The sequence below is a fragment of the Lathamus discolor genome, chromosome 1 (genome assembly GCF_037157495.1).
Source record: "Lathamus discolor isolate bLatDis1 chromosome 1, bLatDis1.hap1, whole genome shotgun sequence".
NCBI classification, from domain to species: Eukaryota; Metazoa; Chordata; class Aves; order Psittaciformes; family Psittacidae; genus Lathamus; species Lathamus discolor.
The window spans coordinates 2,629,288-2,650,364 of record NC_088884.1 but is presented as its reverse complement, the minus strand read 5'-3'; the positions used below and the strand labels follow the sequence as shown (position 1 = coordinate 2,650,364).

The 21,077-nt window shown below is 41.2% G+C and overlaps 1 protein-coding gene across 7 annotated transcripts in view; it reads right to left on the bottom strand.

The window, feature by feature from the left end:
• Positions 1 to 21,077, bottom strand: part of CELF2 (CUGBP Elav-like family member 2) — a 393,255-nt gene that overhangs the window by 67,353 nt on the left and 304,825 nt on the right. For all 7 annotated transcript variants that reach the window (XM_065666773.1, XM_065666599.1, XM_065666687.1 and 4 more), the window contains 2 exons: positions 8,662 to 8,710; positions 248 to 382 (listed from right to left, as the gene is read on the bottom strand). In XM_065666773.1, the coding sequence (XP_065522845.1) occupies positions 248 to 382; positions 8,662 to 8,710 (184 nt within the window). The remainder of the gene's footprint in view (positions 1 to 247; positions 383 to 8,661; positions 8,711 to 21,077) is intronic.

Genomic DNA, 21,077 nt, shown 5'->3' with positions numbered 1-21,077 from the left:
GGAACCTTTCCAGCTGACAAACAGGGCGATAACACAAGTTAATACATTGGCACCGAGACCTTTCTGACACTGGAAATAAAAGGTGATAATTTCAGCCACTGTGAAAAGTTCATGTGGATACCTTCATCACGTGGGACGTATTACAGCATAACCTCTAGCTGCAGACAGCGGCTGTGCCTACCTTGGCTGTGACATATAGCTCCCAATTAGTACTTAAGGAAAGAGACTTTACAGACTGCACACTCACCTCTGCTCAGCCCATCCGGTCCCCGAAGGATTCGGCATTCTTCTATCTGGCCGAACGGAGAAAACATCACCCTGATATCATTCTCATTACACTTCTTCGAAACCATTCCTATGAACAATTTTCTGTCTTCCACAGCTAGAAGATAAAAATAATGAATGAGCAAAGGCCATTTCATCTTTTTCCTGTGATCAATGCTTCATTACCACATCAAACCAAGCTCCAGTCATGTGAGTCTGGCTCTGTAACTGAAGACAAGTCCTAAGGCAAACACTTTATACTTACAACCTCCCTTCCCTCCTTCCTCCCCCACCCGAACTCTCTCGTTTTTCTTTCTCTCTCTCCTTTTTCTAGTGGTGCTTGCTGTTTATATAAAGGAGTAATTGGCTGCCTTAGTCATTCTGCATATGCCTCCCCATCACAGCTTCTAAGAAAAAAGCATCCTCTGTTAAGAGAGACTTTTAAAGACATCTTTGCATAGACTCCAATTCAGATAAATCCCCCCACCTCCATCCAATATGAAAGAAATCATGACAGGGGTGAGGGCAAAGAAGGGATTGTGCGTGTAGTGATACGAGCTGATGAAAAAGATTCCTAAGAAATGTTTTGAGAGAGCAGCTTCTATCTGAGCTTTCAATTTCAGCCAACTTAATGCAATGGTACTCAAAAGGCCGATGTGTAATGACTGCTCTGGAAAGAAAAAATGCATGAAGTTTCCCTGCTTTTTATTTCAGACTGCACAGCCCTCTCCCCTTCAGGAGGACACAAGGCATATTTCAGGGCATCACTTTAACACCCTTTGATTCACACTGACGCTGAGTTTGCAAAACCTCATGAAAAATGTGCTTTACCTGAAGCATTGGTAGAGTATTTCCTGCCTGCATTGTCATCAAAATTGCAAAAGCTGGACTGCTGCACCAGGACACATGCAGTCCTGTAAAAATCAAACTCAAATTTAAGGGTCTAAAGCTGTGTGGACTCTTGTAAAAAACGGAATAGATCATAAAAAGTTAAATCACCCTGAAAAGACTTAAAAATGCACCCTCCCACCTAAAAAATCCTCCAACCAAAAATCTGAGTGCTTATTATGCTACTGTATAATACTGTATACAGCGCTGCTCTCTTCTTCTCTTGAAATGGCATGTAAATCCAATTCACTGTTAATGAGCAGACTGTCAGAGTTTGCGGGAAGGAAAGAGAGAAGGAAAGCTTTACTCCAGAGAGTCTGCAGTGCACTTACTTATTTCTATTATTGTGCAAATTATTTTTGTAATGAAGTATTTTCATTTCTGGGCTTACAAAAAAAGAAAAAAAAAAAAAAAGAATAATATAATGAATCTTCTCTCACTCCCCAACTCTCCCGGCTTTATTTGTGCGAGTTTGTCATATGGGATAAATTGCAGCTGAGGAATAAGAAACAGCGTCCGTATTCACAGGGTTTTATTTGTGTTATACTTCAGCTCTTTAAGTGCATTTAATAATTTCAACAATAAAAAGAGGTTCATGTTTATTGATCACGAGAGGTGCTTGAAATGATTTTTTTTCCTTAGAATTGCTGATTTTAAAAGGTATTTGTAGCTTTTACGCAAGCAAACACCAAGACCGCATTTTTCAGAATCCAAAACAGACACCAGCCCCTGCAATCCAAGCGTCTCCCTCTACAAGCTTGCAAGGAAACTTGCGTGAATCTAACCCCCAGGAGAAGAAATTTTCCTCAGCAGAGAATCCTCATGACTCAGCATGTTCATTCACACTTCATATTGAGGTTCCACATGCAGGTTAACCCCCCAGAAAGGGTTAACAAACGATGAATGCATGGGATGAGCCAGTTATATACAGATCCTGAGCTGAATACGTGGGAACTGGATTTATATAGGGGGTATATATGAATATATATGTATGTCTTACAATGAAACTTTACATCTGATTCGTAAGATATGATTCACCCTGATGCTGTTAATTATTTTAAGGATGGCTAAACTGATTCGCCTTGCTCATAGACACAAGACAGTCAAGGTAGTCACTTTTGCTGGTGAAAGGATGCCTGTTTTTTGCCTGACTACAATTCCTATATTGCCTTGAGTAATCTCTTGGAGAAAGGCCCCTGGCCAGCCTGTCCCCTTGACAACAGCCACACACTACGGCCAGGGTGCAGAAAAGGTTATGAGGACCCAGCTGGACTTCCAGGTACGGATTTCTCCTTACCACACACCAAGGTCAGGCTGGAGGAAGCCTTGGTGCCAAGCATGGGTCCAAGCATTGCTTTCTGCTTTGTGTTATGAACCTCTTTTACCTGTGAGTCAGCTAGTATCAGCCATTTAAATTTGGGTTGATTTTAGGTGTGAAATACAGTGTGCAGGTCTACCCTAAGGGTGATTAGATCCCAGCCCTCTTAAAAATAGCTACTGGCCAAGTTGGACAAATGCTGTGGAATTACCTTGGGTCCTGCTCAGGTGCAAGGACAAAGATTCAAGCCAAAGAGATTCACATGAAGGTTCAAAAGAAATGAAATGCAAAGGAAGGCTTCGTTTTAATTTTCCAAAGAGTAGCAGATGAAAAACTCCCCACTGGCCTCCTTCAGTTTCGCTAGTAAACCTATAAATATGCCATTTAACTAACATGATTTGCAGGTTTGAAGCTTGAGGGTGATTTTATAGTGAATTAAATATCCAGCTCCCGTGTACTGTACATCTTAAAAATGCAGATTTCCCAAAGAATGCTCAGAGTACAGAAAACATATTGATATGATGACGTGCTCTGCATTCAGTGGTATTAGTCAGTGCTGATCAGTGTTGAAGCTTAAGAAAATTGCTATTCTTTTTTTTGGCCAGGGGCCCAGCATAAAATACATTTAAAGGGCCAACTGTCAGGATCAAGATGACAGGTTTTCACTCCATCTGATAGAACATCTGATATTATTAGGCTGAAAGAGCTTTTAACAACATATTCTCATGCAGAAAAAGAAATGCTTTTTTACCTCTGCAAGACTGGCTGGCTGGATTTGTTTCTACGTTTCTGGTCAGCCACTTCTCTCTTTTTAAAATGAATTCTTACCTGCCATGCAGGCATGGCTTGAGAATCAAACACACAACAGACTGCAAGAAGTATGAGTCAAACATATAGAGGTTACCAAACCTCCTTTTTGATAGGCAAGCCTGCTGATTTGCCTGTGTGTGTTTGGTTGCTCCCATACACTAAAATGAGGAGCTCAACGTTAAACCCATGCAAACAAGGCACTGAGACTGGGAAAAGCACTACCCTCTGCTGTTTGGAGAAATTCTATTCTATTCTATTCTAAATGATGGTAGTCCAAAGCCATCTTGCCTAACTTCAGTCATCTACACTTAGGTGTCCAGTTTTAGACTCAGCTGAAATGTTACCAGCTGGCTGCTGTCAGCACCAAGAGCTCCTCCAAAGAGTGACTGATCTTGCCTCTCTCAGTAAGATGGGATGGCTATTTTCATGCGAGTCTCTTCCTTGTTATTGACAGCAGACAGGGCTGTTACCTTCCAGTCAACTCCCAAAAGGTGGTCAACATGGTAACACATGGATGTCTTGAGCTCCAGCTGCAGGAACAACATGAGCTCTGGGGGACTGGACAAAGCTTGGGAGCTGCGAGTACTTTGAGCAATGACAGCAGGCAAAGGAGACGGCTGGGGGGAAGGATAACAGGGCACAAATGTCTGTATGCACACATCTCATAACCATTTCTCTGCTGCTTGGTAATTCTCTCTCCCACACTAGAGGTAGGTTTCAATAACTCAAAATCCATAAAATTAATGAAAATATTTTGGCAAGTGTTTGATATCATTCTTTCTTAACCTTGCTCCTAGGCCTAATTGTACTGTCTGTCTGTTTTGCACCTCTGGGGGCAGTAAGTAGATACAACTATGTGCAAGCAGCTAGCAGGATGGGGTGGCTGAGTACCCCACATTGATAGAGCAGAAGCAGCCAGGTCTGAAGTTTCAGTTACATGAAGGAAGGTGTGAAGCTGCCCATTATCTTGATTAACTAATTATGGGTTCATCTGTAATCCACCCAAAGATACTATAAACACAGATTAGCTATGCTGCCAGGGCAGTTAGTGCGACACTTCCAGTGCTAAACCTGATGTATTTCGGTGGGAATCTTTCACCTGAACACAGCAACCCAGTGTTGGTATCTATTTTAAAAATGAGTTGATCTCATAATGCCATCAAGACTAGTTCTGCAATCACTAGCATGGGTGCCTAAGCATAGTGTCGGAATCCAGAACGCGTGTTAGCCATCAAAGGTTGTCTGTGCTTTTTAAATCTGAGCCTCCTGCCTTCTGACAGCACTACATCCAACTTGCAGAATAACATCCTGAAGGGTCTAATTTTTTAGCTTTACTCAATTTGCTTCAGAAATGAGCACTTCTTGCAGGCTGGGTTAGATTGCTTGTGCTAGCCCAGGAGAATAAGGGAGTAGATTGTTTTCTGAATGGTACAAAGGAATTAAACCCTGTAATAATCATGGGAAATGTCCCTGAAGATTCAACAAGCTTCCATTCTCTTTCTTCTAAACCCTAAAATTCTGTCCTGAAAAAATCAAAATTATAACCCATTATTATACATATTTGAGCACTGCAGTCACAGAGTGCATTTTCCATCCAGAAGTCGCCTTCTCTTTTGAACAAATCAAGAAATAGTTAATCATGTATAAAGGGTTTTTTTTGGTTGTTTTGGATTTTTGTGTTTGGGTTGTTTTTCTTTTCCTTCCAGAAGGGAAGGGGGAAAACAGACTTCTTATCCCTATTTGTAAGCCTGTGAAAAACCCCTTGCATACAATCTGTCAAAGTAACACCTGGATCCGGAGCTGCCTGCATTAATTATCAACTTCGCTATGTGTTAGTGCTAACATATGGCATTTAATTACTCCCTCCAAAGAGGCAAAGTTGTGCCACTTGGAATTTCAAAATTATTTTTTCAATTTTTCACTAATAAAATAGAAATAAATTTTAAATTACTCAGCTACACCTCCCCTCCCCCCCTTTTTTTTTTAATAGAGAATTTTGTCATTTTCCTAGAAGTGGGGATGCTTTGGTCCGCTTAATAAATACTATTGTCGCGAACCCAGGACAACTCTCCATGGGATATGTGCCTGAAAGTATCGACTGTATTCGAATCTTGATCCAAGACACATCTAAGTATTGCTAAACTGTAGCATATTACTGGCTACAGACGTGTTTATGTATTTTTTCTGCGCTAAAGTGCAGGAACCACCTATGTATGAAGAAAGGAAAATATCCTTAAACAGACAAATACCGTGAGTGGTTAACAGTCAGGATGAATATAGCAATAGTGCAGCCTTCAAAGTTTTGAAACCATGCTTTTCTGGCAGGTAACCCTTAACCAAGACTTTGTAGATAGGTTGAAATAACCACCTACCCTAACCACCTATATAAAGGTGGTCAGACCAGACCTAATGGGTGATAAGATCAAGACACACTGCAAAATTCATCCTCAGAAAATCTTTCAGGGATGTTACATTTCTGAAGAATAAAAGCATTTTCAGAATCCTTCTGGGTAGACAAATTAATTAGATTTAAAGGAAAGTCTTTCCCCATCAACTCTAGCTGCTAAACGCTCCGTGGAACAAATTAAGCTTTGCTTCATCTGCACCAGCAGACAGATAACTTGGACGCATGAGCTACCGTACGTAGGGAAGGTATGGAGATGATCGTGCAAGATCAAGCAGTTCCTATCCAGAAGGAAACATCTTCAGGTAGCTAACAAACTCCCAATCCTGCAGAAGTGCCCAGGCACTAAGTCAAATGTGTGCAGAAAGTGCCTCTTTCATACCAATCTCCCATTTTCCACGAGGTGGCCTTGGCCTTTTATGCTAAGGGATGGGCTTCTGAAATGATGCATGCATGTAAAGACAGGAACACTGATGAAGAAGGAGGAGCATTCTGTCCTGGTGCTCATTCAAACTTTCTTGCAAGGGACTCAAGATGGGGAGGGGACATCTTATCCTACAGCAAATGATGTTTGTAAACCTGTGTACGAAGAATTAGGGGACCTCTCATCCTCCCTGTGGAACTCGGTCAGGTCTCTCAAGCTTTCACGAATAAGTGCAAGCTCAGAATTGTAATGAGTGTTCAAACTCTCCTACATAACTTTCCACAAGCTATCTGGACATTTTGACCAAGAGAATTTCTTCAACCTCTTTGAAACTTGAGAAACACTGCTCAGAAATCAAAGGGTTCCAAGCATTCCTCAAAAGCTCAAACACCACAGATCATGAAAACCAAGATTCTTCGGCATGCCTTGTTTTTTTTCCCCTTTGAATTTACCAGTCCGGTTGAAGAGGTACAGTTTACAATTTGCTGTAAACTTGGCACAGATAATATACCTCCTCAGATGTATAGCCTGAAGCATATGGGAAACATGTGCCAAACAGGCCTTCACATTCCTCATACTGCTTTTCTTTCTCTTTTTGCTCTCCAAGCTGCTTGCAAGCTCTCCCCTCCTCCATGGATCCTGCGCCTACGTCCTGTCCTTCTGAGCTGTACCATTGTTAGCATTGTTATGGTTTTAGTTTGCCTTCTGTTTCTCCAGTTATTAATAAAGAAGAGTCCACTACCCCTAGAAGTACCTACACCTGCCAGGAGTCTAAATTTAAAAAAGCATTTAATTTGATAACTTCTATCTTTCATCTGTCAATGTGTTTTCCCAAAATAAGAAATAGGAGGAAAAGCAAAAATACGGAATCCTTCCTGACTGTCACACTAGGAATAGTGCAGTGCAGGCAGCAGTACCACGGAGATAACCCCAGTCTAACAGCAGCAGTGAGGACCTAAGAGCAATACAGAATTTGCACAATTCCCAATAGTGCTTTGCCAATATGTTCAATCTCCCTCAGGAATAAAAACTTCAGGCAATGAACAAGTAACTCATTGAGTCAGTTTTGGCCCATTGCCTCTTATTTTTCTACTTTGCCAAGGAACTTGAGGTAAGATTTGTCTTTCAAGGAAGAATTAGTAGGGGCTATGCATAGTTCAGACGGTCTAGGCCAGTGATCCTGTACTTAAGGGAAAACTGTGCCTACTGCAAGCACAATAAATACTAGGGAGTGGAGTTTGGATCCCAACAGCAAAGTTTTCCTTGAGCATAGTGGGACCTGAGAAGTTTGGTCCTTCTGTCCGTGCAGGTGTCTTGGCCTCTCTTCTGAGCATTCAAATACAGCAAGAAATCACTGCTAAAACTCAACTCACGAGACAGCACCACTCTATTACAAATGGGTAATGGCTCTAATCTGCTTCATTTGTGGCCAGTTTTGTTTAGAGAGCTGTCAGAATAGGAAACCCAGCGTAACGCGAAGTTTTTATTTCCTTCCAAACTTTATAATCCTTGGAGAAGCCTGAAAATGGGATGCACTACAATCAGGCAAAAAAAAAAAAAAAAAAAGAAAAAAAAAAAAAGGAGAAACCTTAAAAAAGCCTTGCGGAGAGATTTAGAGCCCAATCATCATTTACATTTGCAGGTATGTAGATCTCTAAGTGCACGGCTTCTGCCCTGATTACTAATTAATGAGGTGCAAAGATGCCTGTTGGAGGAACCAGCTCTGATTATGTGGGCCTTGTGGGAAAATGAAGCTCTTGCAATCTAAGAAGGCAGATGATATCTTTAACATACATTTTAGAAAATTACAGGAACAAATCAAGGGGCAAAATATACACATGTATATATTTTTAAAGAGTCACACACAGCCAGGTTGCGTTGCCATTCGATTATCTTATTTCCTTGAATATACAAACCTGGCATGTTTAATAGATTTAACATGCCATCTAGTTTGCATGTCATATACATCCACTTAGGCAGTACACTGGTATTCTGAATGAATATTACTGTCTTTATAGCATTCATTTTACAAGTGCTGAGAGGAATAAGTATACAGAGAGCTGCAAGGTGGGTTTCCCAATTCAGAGCCAAGCATATAATTAAAAGCTAAATTTGGCTCAGATTCAGAACAGCATAATTCTCTAAAAGTTAACTTCAGACAAATGTTTGAGGCCCATCAGCTGCTTACACGGTTCGTTAACATAGGAATGGGTTTTGTTTCTTTTCTATTTTCACCATTAAAATTTCATCTCCATCTTATCAGTACCAGGTGCTCCCACATCACCTCACTGCTAAGTGAACACAAGGGAAAGATGTATGTAGTGAGGTAGGCTGTGACATAGAGCAGGTAAAGGAAAACTGTTTTCCAGAGCACTTCCTTCTTTAAAGCAGAGGATAAATGGGAGTTGAGAGTAGGTCAACATCTTCCCCAACATGTCAGGTGTAGGGAAACTACCTGATACCGTTTATACCACACAAGAAGTAAAGCAAAAACTCTCACAATGTTGTGTTCACTGTAATTTAGAATTAAGCAGGAATAAATTAAACACATACCATTTGACTTTTCACTATCTGCAGGTTTCATCTGAATAGGATGATGCATCTAAAAACAAAAATGAAAAAGAGTAAGGCAGGTTGGAGAGTCATAAAAAAACCAAGAATCACGTTTCTAATGAAGGGCTAAAAAGATACATGATTAATATTAAACATGCTGAAATGATATAAATTCAGAATAACACTATATTGTAGGCTTTTAAGAAAAAATAAAATGGTAAAGAAACATTTTTATAAGCAGGAAGATGAGAAAGTAGATTATTGGGCCCACAGGAGTCATATAAAACTTTAATTTGCTGTATCTAGTTTCAGAAGACCTCTAAAGTTACAGCCCTCATTAGTTTGTGGCATGTTTGGTTTCTGTTTTACCAACTTTTTTTCCTTGAGCCCAACTACTGCCAAAACCAAGATGGAATTTTCAAGTAATTTAAGAGCTAGCAAGCATTCCAAACATACTCAGAGGAGTCGAGTTTGACAAATGAACTTTGCTTGTAATTAAAAAACCGTGCTGATTCTTTCAGGACCGAAGAGGAACAGACTCGTTCTTCCTATAATAACTTCCTATAACTGTTTATTATACGTTGTTTTTAGAATGCATTATACATTCATTCATAAAGCTTCCTTCACAACATGGCATAATTCTGGTTTTCATAAAAACTCCCAATACATTTTGCTTTTCAGCCTCTTCCTCCATTCATGTAACTCTTACTGCAAAAGAAACCTGCCCCCGATTTCATGCTGCGCTGAGCATCACACGGCATCATCCTACCTTGGCACATGCCGTACAGTGTGTCCTCAGCTTCCATTACTAAACGATGCTCCCCCCGCCACTGAATTGTTGGTAACTCCAACAAATATTTTACGAATGGTGTTTTCTTTTGTTTCAGGAGTAGCAACACAACAGATGAGCTCCCTGGGATTAGTGTGTGGCTTTTCAACTGGACGCTGGTTATAGCCAGCTGCATGTCCACTCTGATGGATTCAGGGAAATTTCGTGGCAGTTTCACAAACGCCTTCAGAACTGACCTCACATTGAGTTTCAATGTGGGAGATGTTTAAGCTCGCAACCCCCCCCCTCTATTTTCTTTCATAGGGGCCTGCAGAATTGCAGGGATTTGACTGCACAAACCTTCCAGCAGCAGCAGGGACACGCTGCCTTTTCTCTCCTCAGCAATTCCTCACCATTTCATGTGAGCAAGTAAAAACCTATGCTCTTTCTGCTTTTCTATCATTTCTCAGTGCAGCAGAACAGAGTATTGCCTGAAAATGTCAGAGGCAATTCTGGTTTAAAAGACTATTATGGCAAACTTTGGGAAACAAGAACAGCTGAGCAGGATAGAACATCCATGCACTCATTTCAAATGTGCTTTCAAAGCAGCTCAGAAGACCAAATCTGCGTTGCTTTTGGTGGAGCCACTTAACCTCCAGGGACGCAGTTGCTAGATTCTTTAGAAAACATCAAGTATTGCTGTGAATGTTCCTGTAAGATTTACTCAAAGTTCAGAATGCTCCCCAACCCTGCGAATCGATGCATTCCTTGTACTGCTTGCAAAGCTCCCCACTGTGCCCTAAGGAAAAGGCAAAGCCACAAGGTGGATGTAGTCACCAGGATGCACAAATGTGCTTCAATTTTAACAATTCTGTTCTCTTTGAATCATTTGTTTCCCAAATGGACTTTAATAGCCCAGCACTTGTCTGCCACCACTCTTACTAGATCTAATTTATAGAAAAAAGGGAACTTTTATTTTACTCTGCTTTAACTAGTGCTTAACATTTATCCTGGCATCGACAATACACTGGGCACTGCAGGAGACATCAAATTCATGGGAATGTGATGCAGCATGTCCACTCGGCAAGCAAAAAAGTGAAAGAAGGAAAAGGATGTAATGTGCTCCGTGAGACAGTTGCATATATTGACATCTCTGGGGAGCAATGAGTGGTGAGAAAATAGAAGAAAGAAAACTGAATATTGTAAATTTGGGAATATGAAGGTTACAGAAGAAAAACCCAACCCAAATCCATTGCTACATACATTTTGTAGCAGAGAATCTATCGTGCTCTCTCTAGCTGCACTTATATGCCCCTAAGTGGAGTTATTTTGAATAAAGGCAACTCTAACAGTTCAAAAAACCTTTCACTTTTTCAAACCGCCTGAACCAGAGAAAAACACTTTAGACCAAATTCATGTGAAAAAGTTATTTTTGCAGCCCCAGGGTCACAACATAAAGACCAGTGTCACCTAACAAACACTAAGTCACTAAGTCAACGATCTGTTGCTCACAAAGCAAGAAGCGAGCTTCATCTGGGTTTTGACTTATTTCAGGAGTTCCTGCTAAAACCCCATGGTCCATGCAGTCTTTGCACCAGCAAGCCGAAGTCAGGAGTGATGCCTTTGTGCTGAACAGTATTATATTGGTGCAATACTAATAAAAGATTCAGATCAGGCCTGGAGAGTTTAAACTGCAGAATACCCATGGTAAAATGGATGCGATACACAAACATGGCTTCGACGAAGAAGGTGGTGGAAAAATATGTTACTGACAGTTTCCTAACATAAGAGGGCTCGTGTTGAAGCTTGTTTAACCCTGACCATCACCAATTGATACGTTAACAACCTTTAACACTAGATTCAATAAAACATGCCATTTATAACCTGAAATGGGTTTTACAGAGTCACTGGTTCGCATCTCATTATTAAACTCATTGCTGACCTCTAGAGACAACTGCCGTGACAATACATATTATAAGCTCTCTACCCATAAAATATTTAAAAGTAGGTGCAGAAAAGGAAAGGAAAGAAAAGAAAAAAGAATGAATCTCAAAGAAGTGTGCAGTGAATAAGGAAATTAAAGGGGCAGAGACAAAGCCTAAATAGGTACTATCCTTTCACTCTACGATGAGCAAAAGAGAAAATCTGTGTGTTTTATATCTTGCTTGTATAACTGCAGGCTATAAAATAATAAAATAGCTGTGCTTTCCGAGGCCCTCCAAAAGATTATAGATGATATAAACCAGTTTCAAATTAGATGCCACTCACTAGAATCATGTCATCTACTGAAATGAAGGATTTCATGTCTTAATCGGAAAGCTGCTATTGTAGCTATACATCACAAAGCCGTACACTTATGGGTCTCAAGGTAAGTGATTTCTCAGTATGTCATGCTGGCATGCAGAAAAACAGGAAAAATTTTCTTCTGTGCTCAAAGAAACCTTTGCTTATGAAAATGTGTTTTTTATGAATGCATAGTTGCAATTAATAAATAGGCAAGACTAAGAAAAATAACTTCAGTAAGTAACTTATAGACATTAACATCATCCTGTGCTCAGACCATATAGTTAAGGAGAGCAGCACAGCTCTCAGGCGAGTTCTTTCTGAGCATGGACACTTTCCTCTGGCATGGGCATAGCAAAACCAGACTAGAGTACGGGCTGTAAGGAGCAGCATCTCCCCAGCAGTGTTTTAGAGAGCTCTACTGAACATAGTTGTGCATCCAGAAACGTTATGACCTACCCACACTCTCTATCCCTGGGTCTCAAAACACACCATGCCGTTGTTTTACAACCAGGAGCAGGCAAATGCCCACTGCCCAGGGTTGCTCAGTGCCTTGCAGCAGTGCTAACAGCAAAGGGGGGGCTCCACCCATGGCCTGAGCTGTTACTGAGGCCACAGAAAGCCTGAGGACAAGCACAGGACTGCTTCTCCTTGGGCACATCCCAAGCAGGGGTGCTGAGGTGGGAACCAAATGGGAAGAAAACAGTTGTGAAACATTCAATCCTGTAAATCCCCCTGAAATCAATGAGAATCTGGCCACTGGCTATGTTGAGGGCAGCAGCAGGACCCAGCCATGGCCTGGAATTACAATTAACTACTTAAATCTTCCCCTCTCCCTTTTATTCCGGAGTACATCCCACCATATGTAAATATAACTTCATTAGAGAAAACACAGCAGAGCAACCCAAAACCTTCTCAAAGGCACCTTCCTCAGCTTTAGAGCCTCAAAAGTAATCTTTTCAACAATAATAACACAACCTATTTACATTCTTGTCAAGGCCATGTGACGTCTGCATGAGAGAAAACAAGCCAGCCAAGAGTCTGTTTCTGGCAAAAAAATATTGCACGGAAATTAGATTAACCTGGGTGGAATTCTATCTGGGAATTTGGAATCTGTCGTGGTGATTAAGTCATCATTTCTGTCAGATTACTCGAATCGCCTGTCAAATATGATTCCACAACCCCATCTGTAACTTGGCATCCTTGTTATTCAGTCGATGTTACCTTCTGTATACAAAACAAACACCAAACAAGGAGGTGTGTGCAGCCTAGCATTTAGCAGAGTCATTAGCTGTGATTACTATTGTGTGCTTGCACATTGTACAAGGTGATCAGCTTATGGCTTGTTGTATTTAGTCAGGGGATGCTTCAAATCAGGTGTAATCTTAAGCCTTCTTAAGTAATCTTAAGTGCTATGGGTGAATGGGGAAGAAATGTCTCCAGGCATGGCTGAGCATGGGATCGACATGCTCTGAATCGCCACCACCTTGTCTTACATCTCATTTATATATATTTGGTGGAAAGGCTTTTGGGCACCTGCTTTCCATTCATTTTCTGAAGAGAAATGGGCACTCAGCTGATCTAGGTAGGCTAAAGACTTCCTGCAAGCAGTAATTTCTGCAAGTGAAGCAAGGTTTGTAGGCCAGGGCAGTCAACACTCTAAATGATCCATGTCGGTTGGTTCAGTGAGAGGTATTTTGTTACATATGTGAGTATGTTTGTCTTACAGAGGACGTGGGTGATTAAAAAGCAGGAAATGCCTTTCAGTGAAGATGAAGGAGCTGATGGGCTCAATTTGCTGCAGCTGTTCTGAGTCTGTGAAATGTGGGTGCCCTCAGTGCCTCCGAAACTCTGACCATGTAATTAGACTATGAGAAAAATAATTATTTTATGGCCCATTGCAAAAACACCTTCATACACTGTTACTACATCCATTAGCGGCTTTTATTCTCCATTCCTGCTGTGGCAGACTGCATGTGCCTTGCTCCTGGCATTCCTCATGCCTTGAAGAAAGAAAACCACTTGGCAAGAAAGGAGCCCAAATGTACATAAACCTTCCCACAGCTCGGTATGTCAGTTGAAGACCATCTCCTAAAAGTCCTCCGAAGTTAAGCAGAGTGTGACTTTACACCATGGGAGTTCGGGGGATGTGAGTGGAGGATGTTATCCATGACTCCTCAACCCTTACCATTCCTCTCATTGTCTTGCTGCAGCCCTCTAAAGCCATTAGTAGACTTCTAGAGCTCGTAGCTCTCTTCAGACCTGACCCGTTCCTCTCTTCCCTGTCATCTGCTGCGGCTCTAAGTTTCTAGCCATGCTCCTGGCTCAGTTTGTCCCTTACCTGTCACCCTTGCAGACAGCATCATAGAGAAACACAACAGAGAATTGAGCTAAACCTTCCCCCAAGCAAAGGGTAAATTTGAAGAACTTGGGTTATTCGGGTAACATCCAAAGCAAACTAACTGCAGTAGGATTAAATGATGACAGCTTGCATGTATCTTGTCATTTATAGTACTCTGGGACTTGCTTCTTGCTAGCATTAATCATTGTTGAAGCCAAAGGGGATTTCTTTCACAGTTTGTACATCTCGGAATTGTAAAATGGCAGGAGAGGATGTGGGAGAGAGAAAAAATGTCAGACCTTAATAAAATCCTAATATTCTTCTTGGGGGAAGGGTTATAAATCCATAGACTTTCTGGGACCTATAGGAAAACCAAAGAGGAAGAAAATATTAAGGAGCAGCAGGGACAGGCTGAGGGCAAGGAAGAAAAAAAGCCCCTAAGGAGGCATCAGCATGAACCATAGTGGTACAAATTTACTTTCTTTGCCTGACTCTGGTCTGGGGATGAATTTAAAGTTTTCTCCAAGCTCCTGATCCAATTAGTGAGTGCAGCTTAATTAGACCACGTAGTCCAAGGGAAAGAAGAACCCAAATCTCTACTTGCCAGGTCCCTGAACACCTTCACTGAGTCTGGAAGTCAGGAAGGAATGTACTGACCTACCAAAAGAATGGGGAAGAAGAAAAAATGGTCCTTAAGCACCAGAGAACTAAATGATTTTTAGTGTCTTCAGAGATCATTGTTTTTCTGGACTATCTGACAATGAGACACCTCTACACGCACCCCCCCAGCCCCTTGTTTCAGCTTTCAGCTCTCAGGTTTCTCAGTAGAATCCTTTTGGAGGAGCTCTTAAACGTTATTTCTCACATCACTTTAATGCCAACTGGTTTTGCTTTTTTAAACCCTTGTGACTCACAAGTAATACAAGTTTCCCAGAAGTGAAAGTGGTGTATTTTCCTATTGAAAAGAACTGTTTAGAATGACTTCTCTAGGGTCAAACTAACTTGAATTACACAGTCAATATCTGGCTATAGCTTCAGTGAACTTCTCCAGGAACTGGGGACAGTTTCTGAGGCCAAATAAATACTAGTGAATAAAAGAGGCAAGGGACCACTCTCTGGTTCTTAAGAGAAGTGATGTGGCACAGCTTCCATTTTCACAGCTATACTTCACCTTCCTCTTAAAGCAGGATGCCCTTGTCCACACTGCTTAGTGGGACCAGTATCTAGTTCAGTTTATTCCCCCAAATATGCCCAGACACTGGACAGGTAAGTGTTAACTGACACTGTGACCAGTGTTGTGGTCCTACTTGCTTTACCGGTGCAGGCAGGGCTTTGGATTCGCATTATCAGTTTAAGTCATTTACCTTAGTTTATCCACAGGTAAAAGGAGGACAAATGCCCATCCATCACATAGACTCTCACAAATAAATGCAAAGCAGTAGCTGTAGCTGCCTGAGCGATGGCATAGTCAGAAGATTGTTTGCTGTCATCCTTTCATAAATCCCAATTTAAGGGATTTAAACTGTGTTAGGTATTCATACAATTTTAGTAGTAGAGGAATGTGGTCTGTTACTTGGCATCCTAGATTACCGTCAGACATATATATATATATATGCATATGCTGGAGAGAGAGGGAAAAGGAGAGAGGGAAGAAGGAAGGGAGAAAAGCAGAAGAAAATGAATATTGCTGGTGGATGCCAAATATAGTTCATGCAGTAATGCATAACATCATTATTTTCTATTTAGAGCACAGAAACAAGCATATAGCTTGCTTAAAACAAGTTGTTTCTTTTACCGGATAACACAGGAACTGCTGAAATTCAATGACTATTGGAAGCTTTCCAGCTCAGTCATTTGCAATCCTCTACACTCCATGTTTTAAATTCAAGTTAAATTGAACATTAGCTTGAGAGACTAAAAACAATGCTGCGTTTTAAAATAATAATAATACTAATAATAATATTCCAGCGATTCCTTCCACAGGCAGCCCTGCATCCTGCTGTTCCTCCTGTACATTTACTAATTAGGCTATAACACGCCGTCTCCTTTAGAAGCAGTACCCTGATACAGAAATGAAAAAGTTGGCGGTCTTAGAAGTGACAACTTCGCTTCCTAATGTACAAATAACTACTGTTGCTCTGTTAGCAGTTCTACTCCATTTATTTAATTCCTTCATTTCTTACCACCCACACAAATGGCAACAACTCCAGGACAGACTTGAGCCAAACGGAGCTGAGATAAGGAAGCGGAGGTACTACCAAAATTTCACTCTTCAAAATCACACGGAAACCAAAGTGATTAACTAGCTTCTCTTCAAACAAATGAGCCTTTACAGAACCTATTGAATCCTAAAAATAGACATTAAGTGGGCTTCTATATCTTGTTGGGAATAATGCCTTGGGGATATTTTGTATCATCCATTCTTACAAAGCAAATCCATTAGACATCCGAGCAAAACATCAGATATTATTTTAACAGCAAGAGTTATCCATCTCATCTGCAGCAGCAGTAACTTTTGTTGACATTTTGCCAACTGAAGTTTGCACGCCAAAGTATTCATTTCCCCCCCACCACCTTTGCATTAAAATGAGAAGGCGCAGAAAGACAACAAAACTCTCCATGACATTAATTGACTGAGTTTTAACACCCATTCAAGGTAACTGCGAGGAGCAAAAATCACTGCCCACATTTCTGAGTGGAAAATGAAGTGCACTGAAGCGTTGACTTGCCCGGCCTCATGTGGGGAGGCACGGCATGGCCCACAGTGACTATCCGACCGGAGGCAGGTGAGCTGTCTGCACCGCAGCAAACCCCGAGTTCCTCATGCTCTAATTGATTTCTCCTTCCGACACCATTGTGAGGTGCTTACTGCTGCTATCTCTTTTTAGCAGAAAGGAAAGACAAGGAGGGAAAAAAGGCACAGAGGCTAGACATGATTTATCTGGGGTTATTCCACGACCAAAGCCAAGTCTCTCAAGCCAACATCTTGTAGCTTTATCACCAGGTGTAGGTAAGGCATTAATGAGCAGGTGTACTCCACACAAGCAGGTTTTGTTTTACAGCATTACTCCCTAGATACCCTACTCAAGATGTAACATAAGAACCTGAATCAGACATCCAGGATAGCTGGAGGAACCAAATGCCAGTGAAGCTGTTGTGGGTTGGGAATCTCAGCTAATAATTAACGCAGCCTTGTGCTTGGGTGGATTTGCCCAGCATGACCTATGATGCCAAGATTCAATTCCTAGCATGACACAAGCGTTAATGTCCCACTGGACATGACTCAAGTGTTCTGAAGCTGTACTTTCTTCCGTCTCCCCAGTTGGGTGTTGGTTTCCAAAGTCAACAGGAGGTTCAGACTTAAAAAGGAGTACTTTTCCTTCAAATCTAAGAGCACTTCCCCTATACTAACATTTGGAAAACAGAGCTACTGCAAAGCCAAAACACGCCGCCTATTATCTCATCTTCTACGAAGTCTTTCTGCCTACCATGGGAATGAAACAGAGGTCCCTTAACTATCCCAGACGGGGGAGGCAGCAAAGCACAGGCTTGTGTGTACTTTAGTGGTCTGAAGAGGCATATTTCACATTTCTTTTAACAAAAATAAAATCCCCTGCTTAGGAAGCACTGGCTCCCGAGGGCATGCTCAGGGAAATTTGTCATTTATGACTTCAGAATCTGTGAAGACTCAACACGATGTTCCCGTCTTAAAAAACCCTCTCCTGCTGCCAACCAGAAAACTTCAAGTAGCTCAGGCTGCAGGCACCATTTTCAGGTGCTCATGTTTGAGCCCAGGCCACATGAACCCCTCCCTTTCTACATAAATGGCTCTGATATCACATCAACATCTAGGATGACTTTTCGAAACCTGTGAGGAAAACAAAGCTATCCTCTACCCCTTTCTTCTCCTCCTCAAAACACAATATTAAACAGAAAGTAAGTTCTTGTTAGGCTACTAATGACTGTGAATAAACTAGGTTTAAATGCTTTTAAAAACATGCAATGGCTTCTGTCATGCAAAACACAAACTCGCTGTGACTGAGGGCATGGCTACCAGGATATTAAATGCTTGCTTTGCAGAAGTTTTATTTTAAGATATATGCTGCTCTGTGCTTGCATGTACTGTCTCCTCTGTGAAGTGCGCTCTGGGAAAACACCATGTGATTATGCTCAGCAATATCCTTTACCATTGCTGAGCTGAAATTAAGGAAGTAACCCTTTAAATGGAATGACTAGCGACAGAAACATTTCATAGAATTATAGGATAGTTACGGTTGGAAAGGACCTTAAGCTCATCCAGTTCCAACCCCCCTGCCATGGGCAGGGACACCTCACACTAAACCATGTCACCCAAGGCTCTGTCCAACCTGGCCTTAGTCAGGGGCTCCTCTGTTTCTTTACAATGTTATCTCATCTACACTTCTCCATTTTGGGGCTTCACTCAATAGAGAAAAACCAGCCTCAACCACTCCTTCAGCTTCACATCACAGATTTTTCTGTTCATTTACTAAGCAGATCTTAGCCCCTGACTATGCTTTCCTGCCTTTCTGAAATGTTGCCTGACTCTATCTGCAGCATGGAAGGTCACCTTGATCCAACAACGCACTTGGTCCCCTCTTCTGAGAGAAAGTAGAGTCTATTATCAGGTACAAAACTCAAATTCTAGGCTATGGGATTTTATTTTATTTTTTAATGTAAAGCTTTTTTAAAGTTCTTTTTGGAAAGCTTTCATATTTGCATTACAATGTGCCAGCAAGAACATCTAGCTAAAAAAGTGTGATTGAGGTAAGTCTAAAATAAACCCCAAAAGCATCAAAATTATAACTTCTATTGAAATTCTACCTTTTAAATTAGAGCAAAGGGTACAATTTATACAAAGAGCTGGCACCGATGATGTGGGGCTGCTGCTGTTTTCACTTAGCAAAGGTGTAGAGCAGTTCTGAGTCCAGAACACAAGTCTTGATCCACAATTCCCACCCTTCCAGCAGTCAGTCAGGCAGTCAAATTCCTCCCTGTTACCGAACACAGACTAATCCCCAGCTACTTGTCAACAGCATGCCCCTCTAAATATTGCAGGGAATAGCCAAAGCATTCAGGTAGAAAAGGGGTTTTGAATGAAGATGTCAAAAATCCTCCTTGCCTGACTGTGATCAGCTGGGTAAGCAGTACAGTTTTATTGTTTAACCAGCAGAGCCATAATATGTTACGCCAAATGAGGATATGGCTCATAAATTCTATTTAAGCTCTCCATGAGCTGAAGTTACAGGAATTTTCCACAACTATCCAGTATCAGCATCCAAATAAAAGCTCCCGGTGTTATGCCAATACTCTGCAGTGGCGAAATAATCTGGCTGTGGAAAGAGAATGAAAAAAAAAAGATAGCTTGATATTTGATCCATCTACGAAAACAGAATGTTATTGCTGTCTCCAGCCACAAACATACATGAACACGCACTGTCTGCATGAAAAGATGAACCTCTAGTTGTGTATATGTACAATGACAAAGAGCAGCCACAATCACATTAAGTAACCATGTAATTTTTAACCACCCCTTGTATGAACTCATTCTCGTTAAGGTTGGTTTTTTTTCCATCTCTGTAGCTGATGTACTTTGCCAGTGTTTTCTTTGGGAGGAGACAAGTATTTTTCATTCATACTAAACATGCAATATACATTTATGATGCTAATCTGAAGGAATTCTAATGTATTTAAATTCATTGGTTGGGAAGTTAAACAAACAAGGAAAAACATGGACAACATTAGCAGAAACGTATATTTTTTGAAGAATGAGTCAGTTCCAGCTGGCGGTGGTATCTGGACTGAGCTGTGATTAAGCTTTCATTAGTAAAAGGGACAGTATCAGGAACAGGAAGGCCAAAATCAACCTGCCTCCACCCATCTGTAAAGCTCTCAGCTAACACCTGACCCCAAATATGAACCTTAATGCATTTTTCCACAGACTGGGCCCCTTGATTCTCTTGAAAAAGCACCACCATGGTTCATGTAGGCACTGTAAATGCCATATGTGGAAAGCTGCTTTCTCTTACTTATTCCTTATATTGCTATCCTACTCATTTAGAAGTTTTCTCTGTGCTGTGCCCCATGAGTAACATCTTTATGCACAACTTGCCTAAAGGTCAAAGATATCTCTTTGCAGAGATGGCTTCAGGTGGAACAGCTGGAGGCCACCCAAAGCTATCAGCAAGGTCCTCTGATAAAACCAACTGAGCGAAAGAAAAGCCCTTACATCATTCATCCTACCTGCTCCAAAGGGAGCATTTGGAGCTACGGGAAGTCTTGAACTCCTGGTTTCTTGGCATATGCTATTTATTCTGAGCAGAGCTAATGCAGCCTGAGGGCTGCTGCAGCTTCGGTGAAGGCAGCAGAAGGCAACGAAAGCACAGGGGAAGACAGCATGGGTGCAGAAAAGACATTTTCACCAAGTCACACCCTCTATTTTTGGCTGTCACGTCAACAGGGAGGAAGACAAGTGCCAGACTTGAGAGCTGTTAGCTATCAGGACACTTCCAAACTGGGATAAACCCTTGTTGTTCTTTGCAAAGTGAATAGGGTCACAAGAGGCAAGTGACACGCCTGCCTGAGCAACCCTCAGAGCTATCCAGACATAAGTGTATAAGCACAGCATTTAAACTGACTGTAGCCCTTACTTACCAATGTCTTTATTTTTGGGTTAATCATATATTTTTGTACAAATAGGAGGATTCTATATTCACGCAAGCATAGCAATTTCTTTCACTTCTTAGCAACTGCAGAAATGAGAGATGACAAAATCCAGTAGTTCATCTCGAATGACTTAATGCCACCACAGGATTACTGCCTATCACATATTTTCTAATCCTTTCCTACCTCAAATGCCTGTAAGGACTGGGATTTACCTTTGTTTCTTTTAGAGGATTATTCTAATTGGGCAGACACTGTTTTTTTCCTGATACTTGATCTAAGTTTTATCTATGATGGTAAATCCTCAGCTCTGTGCACAATCAAAAAGAATTCCCATTTGTC